General features: G+C 44.4%; 1 protein-coding gene across 1 annotated transcript in view; it reads left to right on the forward strand.

Annotated features, from left to right (window-relative positions):
- The window catches only part of LOC139372011 (talin 2b), a 124,941-nt gene that overhangs the window by 55,721 nt on the left and 56,910 nt on the right, over positions 1–12,310 (forward strand). The window contains exons 28-43 of the mRNA XM_071111977.1: positions 121–318; positions 925–1,064; positions 1,635–1,728; positions 2,584–2,673; positions 2,789–2,911; positions 3,123–3,266; positions 3,459–3,620; positions 3,808–3,948; positions 4,655–4,836; positions 5,694–5,829; positions 5,915–6,016; positions 6,923–7,093; positions 7,286–7,432; positions 8,262–8,363; positions 8,481–8,600; positions 9,835–9,981. Of these exons, the coding sequence (XP_070968078.1) occupies positions 121–318; positions 925–1,064; positions 1,635–1,728; positions 2,584–2,673; positions 2,789–2,911; positions 3,123–3,266; positions 3,459–3,620; positions 3,808–3,948; positions 4,655–4,836; positions 5,694–5,829; positions 5,915–6,016; positions 6,923–7,093; positions 7,286–7,432; positions 8,262–8,363; positions 8,481–8,600; positions 9,835–9,981 (2,199 nt within the window). The remainder of the gene's footprint in view (positions 1–120; positions 319–924; positions 1,065–1,634; positions 1,729–2,583; positions 2,674–2,788; positions 2,912–3,122; positions 3,267–3,458; positions 3,621–3,807; positions 3,949–4,654; positions 4,837–5,693; positions 5,830–5,914; positions 6,017–6,922; positions 7,094–7,285; positions 7,433–8,261; positions 8,364–8,480; positions 8,601–9,834; positions 9,982–12,310) is intronic.

Here is a 12,310-nt window from a genome sequence, read left to right on the forward strand (position 1 = left end):
CTATCCAAGGAAAAATTGAACATAAACATAACACAAATACCATACGGATTATTATGTAACAAATAATACTGATAATAATGTACGGACAACTATACTTGTGTTTTTCCTGTATGTCTCCAGCTCCCCCCCTGCAGTAAGTCCTTCCAGGATGCTCAGAGTGAGCTGAACCATACTGCTGCAGAGCTCAACCACTCAGCAGGAGATGTGGTCCATTCCTCCCGGGGTACCAGCAGCCAACTGGCCGTGGCTTCTGGGAAATTCAGTGAGGACTTTGATGAGTTCCTGGACGCCGGCGTTGAGATGGCTGGACACACTCAAGTAGGTATCATTATCTGTAGCAGGTCGCAACAGCCCCATAGAAATATATGATTCCTCTCCTGTGAAATAGGTCTGGACAAATGTTATGACGCCTGAATATACTGTTGGTGGACAGGAGCGGTTTAGATTTAATAGGATAAAATGGAAATGCCTCTGAGGTAGTCATGTTGAGTGTCTTCACATTTTTCTGTCACTTGAGCACTTAAGCTATTTTGATTAGTTTGTTAATTAGGCCTTTTCATCTAATTTACTTAGGCACATGATTGTCCCCGAGAGCGCTAACACAGTCAGACGTAATGAGATCTTTGATGATGTTCTGGTTATTTTGCTCATTAATTTGGATAGATTGTGTGGGAGAGCAGTTGATGTAGCATGACACACAGGCCTTAATCAGGCTTAAATGAGTAGGGGACTGGCTGGCTGAGGTGGGGGACACCGTTCACATGATGCCAGTTTCATAGGCCAGATAGACAGTGTGACAGTTATTGACAATAAGTACAGTTGCATGTTCCTGGAAAGATGTGTCTTAAATAACGTGTTGACCACTCTTCAACATATTCTATTCCGAGAAACAGCTGAGTTGTCTTGTGACTTTGTCATTTGCAGTCCCAAGAGGACCAAATCACAGTGATTGGCAACCTGAAGAACATCTCCATGGCATCCAGCAAGCTCCTTCTGGCCGCCAAGTCCCTGTCAGTGGATCCTGGAGCAGCTAACGCCAAGAACCTGTTAGCTGCTGCAGCAAGGTGAGGCCACTCTATATGGAGCTGAAAGGAATAGAATAAGGATGTCACTTATCACAAACTACTTGAGTATAAGGAGGGTCTACATTAGCACAAAGTAAGACTGTAAGGAGTGACTTAGATTAAGTCCATTAAAACAAAAACATATTCATATACTGTATATTCTGACTCGGTTTTCATTCAAATCCACATTAAACAAGTACACTATCTCCATTCTATGAAATATCTCTGCTGTGGTTGTACGGCCCATTTCACAGCATGTTGCTAGGCTGAGAGATAGACAGAGATAGTAGGGTAGAATCCCCCCTGGTGGAGAGATGGCAGGCAGCTGGCCCCGCTGGGCTTTGAGCCTGACTGACTTCCCTCTCTTTAATTGTGCAGATGGAAGCCATGGCTGGAGCTTGTCTGTAATCACTAAGCACAGCCTCCACACTCCTGTACAGTGTGAGATCGTCACAGGGAGAGGGGCGATGGGCTTTGCCATGCATGTGTAAAGTACAAGTGTATGCGTGTGTGTGTATATAGAGAGATGTGAGTGCTGAAAAGCCCTGTGCTGCTGCCCTTGTGTTTCAGAGCGGTGACAGAGAGCATTAATCAGCTCATCACACTGTGTACCCAGCAGGCACCGGGCCAGAAGGAGTGTGACAACGCTCTGAGAGAACTGGAGGTAGCTGTTTTACTGTACACTAAACAACCCTTTTTATGTTCAGGCTAGGTAATATTCATGTTTATTTCAGTCTACACAAAGTAAAGGGTTTTGATGTAGTAACTTTTTGTGGATCTGTCTCCGTCTGTTAGTACATTCGCACGTTCATACATTAGTCACGTGATATCTTAGACAGCACTAGTCTGGTTTTGTTGAAATTCAGGAAAATTATGTCTTGCCAAAGAGATCCATAATTAACAACATTACGCTGATTGGCTCAAGGGGGGGGGGGGGGTTCTGCATCATTCGTGGGGAATGAGATATTTACTGCTGCCTTGTTTTGTTTTGATTTGAATCCTGTAAAGCAATAGTTTACCATTCCAATTCATTAATGATGGACGAATTGGATTATATTTAACGGCTGAATGTTGCTGAGGGTTTCTGTATTGACATTATTTTATGCTCTGCCTCCATGGGAAATAATTACCAAGTCGTTTACTTCCTCTGTGCCTTGAGCCCCTTCAGCCCATGTCCCCTCCTTTTCACACGCTTTGATAGTTATTACCGATCTCGCTCTGTATCCCTCCTGCATAACATTGAATGACAGTCACCATTAATTTCAACCCCTGGAGTACCACTAATTATACTTTTATGTAACTAACAGATCTGTGGGTTATTCTCCTAAGTGACTGAGTAATAGTGCTTGGTGACATGACTTCCCTCTATAAGTTAAAGATTACTTCATAACAGACCTATTAAAAACAGTTGAACTTGTTTTTCATGCAGCACACATTTTAATTCCCCCAAGTTGGATATCAGATTGGTTCAGCAGTTTGTGCTCTCCTTATTGTTGAGCCCCTCTCCCTCTGTGTACAGGCTGTGAGAGGATTGCTGAACAACCCCAGTGAGCCTGTCAGTGAGCTCTCCTACTTTGACTGCATCGAGAGTGTCATGGAGAACTCAAAGGTAAAGCCTTACAAAACATTCACAGGCATCATAGACTTTAAATATCAGCAATATCTAACGTAATAGACAGCTGAAGAGGTAATCTTAAAGTTTATTTGCATTTCTCCATGTGCAGGTTCTTGGAGAGTCCATGGCGGGGATTTCTCAGCACTGTAAGACGGGCAACGTGCCAGCGTTTGGCGATTGTGTGGGAGTGGCATCCAAGGCCCTGTGTGGGTTGACGGAGGCGGCTGGACAGGTGAGATCCCAGCCTAGTACTGACTGACTGTCTGGAGCCTACAGCCTCCCTTCCACTCCTCCCTGCTATCTGGTCTGGGTCCCTATCAGTCCCTATCAGCTCTAGACCTCTGTTCATGTTTAGTTACAGCACCTACATGTACCTCTCTCTAAATCAGAAACGTAGCCATGAGTGTTCCTCTCTCCTCTCTATCCTTCTCCCCACACTGCAGGCCTCCTACCTAGTGGGTGTGTCCGATCCAAACAGCCAATCTGGTCAAGAGGGTCTGGTAGATCCAATCCAGTTTGCCCGGGCCAACCAGGCTATTCAGATGGCCTGTCAAAACCTGGTGGACCCAGCCAGCAGCCCCTCTCAGGTGAGAAGACCAATGTAGTGAGACATTTATTGAGATAATGAATCTATTATACAAATAGTGACTTAATCAAATGGATTGTTAAATTTGAGCATCAACATAACATCAAACTTGTTCTCACAATATGCATCTTTAGAGAAATGTTTATACTGCTTTGTTTGTCATTTGTTTTGTTTGTGTTTGTTTGTTTATTAGGTTCTGTCCGCGGCGACGATTGTAGCCAAGCATACCTCAGCTCTTTGCAATGCCTGCCGCCTGGCCTCGTCCAAGACATCCAACCCTGTGGCCAGGAGACACTTTGTTCAGTCAGCCAAAGAGGTTGCAAACACCACAGCCAACCTTGTGAAAACTATAAAGGTATGTGTACTCTCTGCCATGGTCCACTCATAAATGGGATTCTTGTACTTTGTGCCTTCAGGAAAAGTAGATTTATTGATGTTCTCTGTTTCACTTAAAATATTTCCGTCATTTGTAATGTAATGTGTCATGTGTAGCGGAGTTGGAGTGTTGGCTTAGGAGGTCATGTCCAGTTGTTTTCTTCCAGGCCTTGGATGGAGATTTCTCAGAGGAGAACAGAAACAGGTGCCATGTTGCTACAACTCCACTTATCGAGGCTGTAGAGAATCTATCCACATTTTCCTCCAACCCGGAGTTTGCTAGTATCCCTGCACAGATCAGCAATGAGGTTCGTATGAGTGCTTGTTCAGGGGGTGACTTTGTATTGTGCAATATGTAAGCTCTTCAGTGAAAATACACATTTGTCATTATCTATATGAAAATTAAAATGCAGTTCTTGCTCAGAGGACCATTTGTTTTTATCTCCTAAGAGGTTTCTTCAGTCTACATTGTCACGTTGTTTTATTTGTCTGCTTCCTCATACATTCTGTAATATAAAGGAGACGGCAAAGCTACTCCTACAGATTCCATGAATACATTGGTGACTAGGGAATTCAATCCCCTTGAAATAGGACCTCCGATATAGAGCCAGTACAGTGCAAGAAAGCGGGTGGAATTGGTTTGATGCACCATTTCCCTCTAATTTATTTAATGTCGGTAAATGGCTCAAGGAGAAATCGGATGTATTTTATGTTACAATGTAGCAGAAAGAGTCCTCACACAGCTTTAAAAGCGTTGACTGTTATCTGTTGGAGGGCAGTGTTTAACTGCTCTCTCTCTCTCAGCACAGCTGCTCTAATCTTCAGCTTGTTAATCTAATTGTCGAGGGAGGCTTTAGCTGCCATCATAAAGACTCTAGGTGTGCCTCTGCATCTCTGTGTGAGGCAGAACAATAATAATAGTAAGAGATCAATGACATCTGTGTAGTGTGTTGCTATTGAGCTGTTAGTTAGTCACTGTCCTCCCCTCCCTCCCTCCCTCTTTCCCATTTCCAGGGCTCTGCAGCCCAGGAGCCCATCATGCGTTCAGCCTGCTCCATGCTGGACAGCTCCACCCTGCTCCTGGAGACTGCCCGCTCGCTCATCATCAACCCCAAAGACCCGCCCACCTGGTCCATCCTGGCTGGGCACTCCCGCACCGTCTCTGACTCCATCAAGAGCCTCATCACCTCCATCAGGTCAGCACAGACCCCTCTGGTTCTGCACTATGGTGCTCTAGATATTATCATGTTAAGGCCTTGCCGGACAACTCACCCAGAATATAATTCCACTGCTCTATCGATCCTGCATACATTCAGAATCTGCCATCCTAGAAGTTGTTTGTGTGAGTTCAAAGTGAAGGGCGTTGTACAAAACAAATTAATCAGCGATCGGATCGTCTCTAAGAAATCTATCCAATCAGAGTATCAAAGTTGGTAACATCGTCATGTAGGCTGGCTCCTGAACCCAATCCATCGGTTTCTGGGACTAATCAAAACGGTCAGAATATGTTTGCGTTCTAGAAATCGTAGGGGAGGGAGGCAAATCCAGACTCATGGTGGAGAAGAAACGTCAGTTTGGCCAGAGCGCTGTGGATGGGTAGCCAGGCAAATTGAGACTCGGGGTGAGGGGGAGTTCAGCTATCTCTGAGTAACTGTCGGTTCAACTGAGCAGTGAGTTGACATGTAATTTATGGTGGTTGGGTTTCCACCTGCCATGTAATAGGAAGAGGAATGCTCTAGGGCACTGATAAAGATGAGTAGGCAGAGTTCCGTGGAGGATCTGCTGTGCTGCTGGTGCTGCTTAGACAGATTTCTTATACTTAGAAAGACCCTCCTGCTGTTTTGAATAGAAGTGTCTTCCCTCATTATCTCTCACACAGAGTAAATTGCCCCTTAGCTTCAGAACATTTTGCATCTGGTCAACCTCTAGAGACCATGTTTGCAAAAAGTGTACCTAGTATACATGATTTTCCTTCTTTGAGGTGTGATACTGCATTAATAACCTGCTTGTAGAAGTACTGCCTTGTTCCTATTTGTCATGATACTGTTGGTAGGGACAAGGCACCAGGGCAGAGAGAGTGTGACTTCTCCATTGATAACATCAACAAGTGTATCCGGGACATCGAGCAGGCTTCTCTAGCTGCTGTGGGCCAGAGCCTACAGGGATGTAGGGATGACATATCTTTGGAAGTAAGTTTGAACTGTCATATCATCACTATAATTGCTTTTTGTTCATTTTCATTTTCCCAATCGTAACTCTATGCTGCCCCCTTAGGCTTTGCAGGAGCAGCTGACATCGTCGGTGCAGGAGATTGGACATCTCATCGATCCTATCAATACTGCAGCCAGGGGTGAAGCTGCCCAGCTGGGACACAAGGTACTAGTCTGGGACCATTCCCCTACAGGGAGAAAGTCCTGTCTCCTAGATCCACTCCTCTTATTCAATCTGTGTCTCATAAATCAAATCAAATTTATTTATATAGCCCTTCGTACATCAGCTGATATCTCAAAGTGCTGTACAGAAACCCAGCCTAAAACCCCAAACAGCAAGCAATGCAGGTGTAGAAGCACGGTGGCTAGGAAAAACTCCCTAGAAAGGCCAAAACCTAGGAAGAAACCTAGAGAGGAACCAGGCTATGTGGGGTGGCCAGTCCTCTTCTGGCTGTGCCGGGTGGAGATTATAACAGAACATGTCCAAGATGTTCAAATGTTCATAAATTACCAGCATGGTCGAATAATAATAAGGCAGAACAGTTGAAACTGGAGCAGCAGCACGGTCAGGTGGACTGGGGACAGCAAGGAGTCATCATGTCAGGTAGTCCTGGGGCATGGTCCTAGGGCTCAGGTCCTCCGAGAGAGAGAAAGAAAGAGAGAAGGAGAGAATTAGAGAACGCACACTTAGATTCACACAGGACACCGAATAGGACAGGAGAAGTACTCCAGATATAACAAACTGACCCTAGCCACCCGACACATAAACTACTGCAGCATAAATACTGGAGGCTGAGACAGGAGGGGTCAGGAGACACTGTGGCCCCATCCGAGGACACCCCCGGACAGGGCCAAACAGGAAGGATATAACCCCACCCACTTTGCCAAAGCACAGCCCCCACACCACTAGAGGGATATCTTCAACCCCCAACTTACCATCCTGAGACAAGGCTGAGTATAGCCCACAAAGACCTCTGCCACGGCACAACCCAAGGGGGGGTTGAATCAACCCACTCAGGTGACGCACCCCCTCCAGGGACGGCATACTGTTACATGATACTGTTTCTCCCAGGTGACCCAGCTGGCCAGCTACTTTGAGCCCCTCATCGTGGCGTCTGTTGGCCTGGCCTCTAAGATCGTGGACCAGCAGCAGCAGATGAACATCCTGGACCAGACTAAGACCCTGTCAGAGTCCGCCCTGCAGATGCTTTACGCAGCCAAGGAGGGAGGTGGAAACCCTAAGGTAATGTTACTGTACAACACAGGGCACAGAGGCCATGTTTGAGCAATGGAGCAAAACTTAATTAGTATAGATTTGTGTGCACCTCGTTCCACAATCTATCGTATTGCTTATTGTAGTTGCATAGCCATGTGTATTGATAAGATGAAGATTTTTTCGTTTCACGGTGGTCTGGTGTGTTTACTGCGTGTCCAGGCGGCCCACACCCACGACGCCATATCAGAGGCTGCCCAGCTGATGAAGGAGGCTGTGGACGACATCATGGTGACTCTGAACGAGGCGGCCAGTGAGGGCGGAATGGTGGGAGGCATGGTGGAGGCTATCGCTGAGGCCATGGGCAGGGTGAGTGGGGCTGGTGTCCTGTACAATAGGGTGTGTAGTACTGTATAGTAGTAGTGTGTATGTGTGTACATGTGCGTGTACAGTATATCACAGGAAGTCGGTGGCACCTTAATTGGAAAGAATGGGCTCGTGGTAATGACTGGAGCGGAATAGTGGAATGGTATCAAATACGTCAAACGCATGGTTTCCATGGTTTCCAGGTGTTTGATGTCATTCCATTTGCTCTGTTCCGTACATTATTATGAGCCGTTCTCCCCTCAGCAGCCTCCACTGGTGTATATGTTCATGTGTACTGTGGCCCCAAGCAGCTCAGGAGTAGAGCTCTACTGAGAACACTCATCTCTTCCAACTGCTTTAAGATGACTCTACCACAGTGGGCGGGCAGAGAAACATCCTCTAACTGACACTCATTAGTGAGATGGATGGGAAGTGTCAGGTCCAGGCCTCAGAGCTGTCAGCTGTCACTCAACCACTGGCTGTCACTCATCCACTGGCTGTCACCCTCCGTCTCCTAAGATCTGTCACAGACTTGATAATAATGAATTATGCCTGCATTCTTGAGTGGCTGAATGCTTCTATCAGATGTTGTTCTCTATATGTTTCCAGCCCTTTGAATTCGATTTCTGTTACTGCATAGAAAATAACACATTGAGCGGCCTTAAGTGGATATCTGCATTCTGCAACATATTTATGCATAGAGTTCATTGAATAAAGAAAAGCTTTATTCAAATGTGTGGTAGATGCTTGGTTGATATTCATATGTGTAGATTATGTACAGTAAGTAGCTAGGTTGAATATTTTAAAACGAGTCGTGCTTTTCCCTCTGCAGTTGGATGAGGGCACTCCCCCTGAACCAGAAGGATCCTTTGTGGATTACCAGACCACCATGGTGAAATACTCCAAGGCCATCGCCATCACAACTCAGGAGATGGTGAGCACAAACAACTACCTCATACATATGCAATGTAGCCTTAGATGTACCTCTTCATCATTTCTGAAATAACTAAATCACAGTCATGTTATGACCTTGTTCTGACTGTGTCCCCAGATGACTAAGTCAGTGACATGTCCAGAGGAGCTGGGTGGCCTGGCCTCTCAGGTGACTGTAGACTACAGCCAGTTAGCCCACCAAGGTCACCTGGCAGCTGCCACCGCAGAACCAAAAGAGGTGAGAGGTCAAGTGGCTCCTGTGGGTGCACTGTCAAAGCAGGATACTGTTTAAATGGGATATGGGATAATTTTTCTGTGGTACCCCTATAGGCATGTCCTATGGGAGATTCTTAATTGGTTTGCTCAACTCCTCTGTCCTATTTCCCCTTCCTCGGTCCTCTCCTCACCTCCTTTTGAAAAAGATCAAAGGTAACCGAGGGGAGGAGAGGAAATGTGGAAACAAATGTGCATGTATGAAATGACTCTCCTTCACTCGCGTGGCATCGTGCAAATGACGTTTACAGGGGTGGAATCCCAAATGAAATGTGTAAAGTAGTAAAAGGAAATGTAGCTAGACAGTTCATATATAAAAGGATAAGTAGCTTATTGTTTTTTAAATATGTGCATGCTTTTCTACAAGTAAACAACAGCTGATTCAAAGGGGGTGTGGCGGATCTCAAAAATCTTCCACAAAGGACTCAGTTGATACTTTTGTGCTTCCCCGGCAAGAGGAGGCTATTGAGGAGACCAGGACTCTTCTCTGTTTGCCTAAAAAGGAATTGACACTCTCCTTGACCCCTCAACCACTTACCGGGGTCACAGAGGAGAGGATGGAGGAGTCAAGGAGAGGACAGTCTTTTGCCCAAATGAGAATCTCTCTTGTCTTTATACAGCAACTTATCAAAAGAGATTTGATATGCAAGATATTTGCATATGCTTAGAAAATATGCAGAGATGTCACACGGCGGATGGCATTCTTTGATATGATGCATCTTCCTTGAGGCTGTACTCAATAGTGTGAGATCAAACTCTGGAATATATTTCCAGCTCTCAAACCTCATTCTCTCTGTTGCTGCACCCACATAGCATGTGTTTAATGCTCGTCTCTGAGAGGGAGACCGCTATCCATATTATGTGTGAAGAGAGAGCCTAATAACCACACACTCTTATCAATTCGTTTACATAACTTGTTACCATAGCGACATTGTACCCCTCCAAGTCTAAAAGCCTATAGTGATGCTGATAATGAATTCCCACCCACCCACCCATTCATTTCTGTGTCAGGAAATTAAAGGTGTACTACCATCAATCCCTCTCAGGTACTGGAAATCATTTTTTAACCAGCAGCCTGATAAGAGGCAGTCAGTTAGTCGAGGACATGATGAGACATAGTCTGCTGTGTGGAGGGAGACAGGGAGTGGGTGAGATGGCTCAGTAAAACTGATGGACTGGCTGTCTGACTGTGCTTGCAGGTGGGCTTCCAGATCAAGACGCGGGTCCAGGAGCTGGGCCATGGATGTATCTACCTGGTTCAGAAGGCTGGAGCCCTGCAAATGAGCCCCACTGACAGCTTCTCCAAGAGGGAGCTCATTGAGTGTGCCCGTGCCGTCACTGAGAAGGTAGGCTGGGAACGGGGCTGATATAGTGGAATTATTTGCCTGAACATTGTGGTAAATTGTGCTAACTTTGAAGTCTTTAGGTTTAATTTTAGGTTTAATTTATTTGCAAAGAAAATAAGCGATAAACAACGATACAGATTTTAAAAAAAATATATATACATATGGGATCATTTTTCTGTGGTACCCCTATAGGCATGTCCTATGGGAGATTCTTAATTGGTTTGCTCAACTCCTCTGTCCTATTTCCCCTTCCTCGGTCCTCTCCTCACCTCCTTTTGAAAAAGATCAAAGGTAACCGAGGGGTATATATATATATATATATATATATATATATAGTTGATGGCGGAAGTTTACATACACCTTAGCCAAATATATTTAAACACATTTTTTCACAATTCCTAACATTTAGTCCTAGTAAAAATGCCCTGTTTTAGGTCAGTTAGGATCACCACTTTATTTTAAGAATGTGAAATATCAGAATAATAGTAGAGAGAGTGATTTATTTCAGCTTTTATTTATTTCATCACATTCCCAGTGGGTCAGAAGTTTACATACACTCAATTAATATTTGGTAGCATTGCCTTTAAATGTAACTTGGGTCAAACGTTTCAGGTAGCCTTCCAACAAGAAGTTGGGTGAATTTTGGCCCATTCCTCCTGACAGAGCTGGTGTAACTGAGTCAGATTTGTTGGCCTCCTTGCTCACACACACTTTTTCAGTTCTGCCCAAAAATGTTCTATAGGATAGATGTCAAGGCTTTGTGATGGCCACTCCAATGTCAATTAGCCTGTTAGAAACTTCTAAAGCCGTGACATAATTTGTTGTCCTGAAGTCATTTTGCCACAACTTTGTAAGTATGCTTGGGTTCATTGTCCATTTGGAAGACCCATTTGCAAACAAGCATTAACTTCCTGACTGATGTCTTGAGATGTTGCTTCAATATATCCACATAATTTCCCTTCATCATGATGCCATCTATTTTGTGATGTGCACCAGTCTCTCCTGCAGCAAAGCACCCCCACAACATGATGCTCCCACCCCTGTGCCTCACGGTTGGGATGGTGTTCTTCAGCTTGCAAGCCTCCACCTTTTTCCTCCATCCACCTTTTTCCTGGTCATTATGGCCAAACAGTTGTGTATTTTTGTTTCATCAGACCAGAGGACATGTCTTCAAAATGTACAATCTTTGTCCTCATGTGCAGTTGCAAACCGTAGTCTGGCTTTTTATGGCAGTTTTGTAGCAGTGGCTTCTTCCTTGCTGAGTGGCCTTTCAGGTTATGTCGATATAGGACTCGTTTTTCTATGGAAATAGATACTTTTGTACCTGTTTCCTCCAGCATCTTCACAACATAATTTGCTGCTGTTCTGGGATTGATTTGCACTTTTCCCACCAAAGTACGTTCATCTCTAGGAGACAGAACGCGTCTCCTTCCTGAGCGGTATGACGGTGACGTGGTCCCATGGTGTTTAAACTTGCGTACTATTGTTTGTACAGATGAACGTGGTACCTTCAGGCATTTGGAAATTGCTCCCAAGGATGAACCAGACTTGTGGAGGTCTACAAAAAAAATTCTGAGGTCTTGGCTGATTTCTTTTGATTTTCCCATAATGTCAAGCAAAGAGGCACTGAGTTTGAAGGTAGGCCTTGAAATACATCCACAGGTACACCTTCAATTGACTCAAATGATGTAATTTAGCCTGTTAGAAACTTCTAAAGCTGTGACATAATTTTCTGGAATTTTCCAAGCTGTTTAAAGGCACAGTCAACTTAGTGTATGTTAACTTCAGACCCACTGGAATTGTGGTACAGTGAATTATACGTGAAATAATCTATCTGTAAACAATTGTTGGAAAAATTCCTTGTGTCATGCACAAAGTAGATGTCCTAACCGACTTGCCAAAACTATAGTTTGTTAACAAGAATTTTGTGGAGTTGTTGAAAAACAAGTTTTAATGACTCCAATCTAAGTGTATGTAAACCTCTGACTTCAACTGTATACATATAAATCGGTGTGCAGGTGTGGTTGGAAGCCCAAGGGCTTGTATAAAAACCCCACCACAAAAAAAACAACATACAATTCAAAACTAAAAAAGGTTTGTTAAAACAAATGAATTGATCAGCAATCACAAAAAATGTAACAGTATATGTTGTGTTTAGATGTGTGAGAGAGTTAGGCTATATGGAGGAGAATACTGACTAGTTTGGTTCATCAGGCTGACCCCTAGTCTTCGCTTGAAGTTATTGAGGGATGATGAGGTTTTAGCAATGTGATGATAAGAATTTTAGAGTATGGTACCTCAGAGAATTGACTATCAGACACAATGTTAG

The sequence above is a fragment of the Oncorhynchus clarkii genome, chromosome 2 (genome assembly GCF_045791955.1).
Source record: "Oncorhynchus clarkii lewisi isolate Uvic-CL-2024 chromosome 2, UVic_Ocla_1.0, whole genome shotgun sequence".
NCBI classification, from domain to species: Eukaryota; Metazoa; Chordata; class Actinopteri; order Salmoniformes; family Salmonidae; genus Oncorhynchus; species Oncorhynchus clarkii.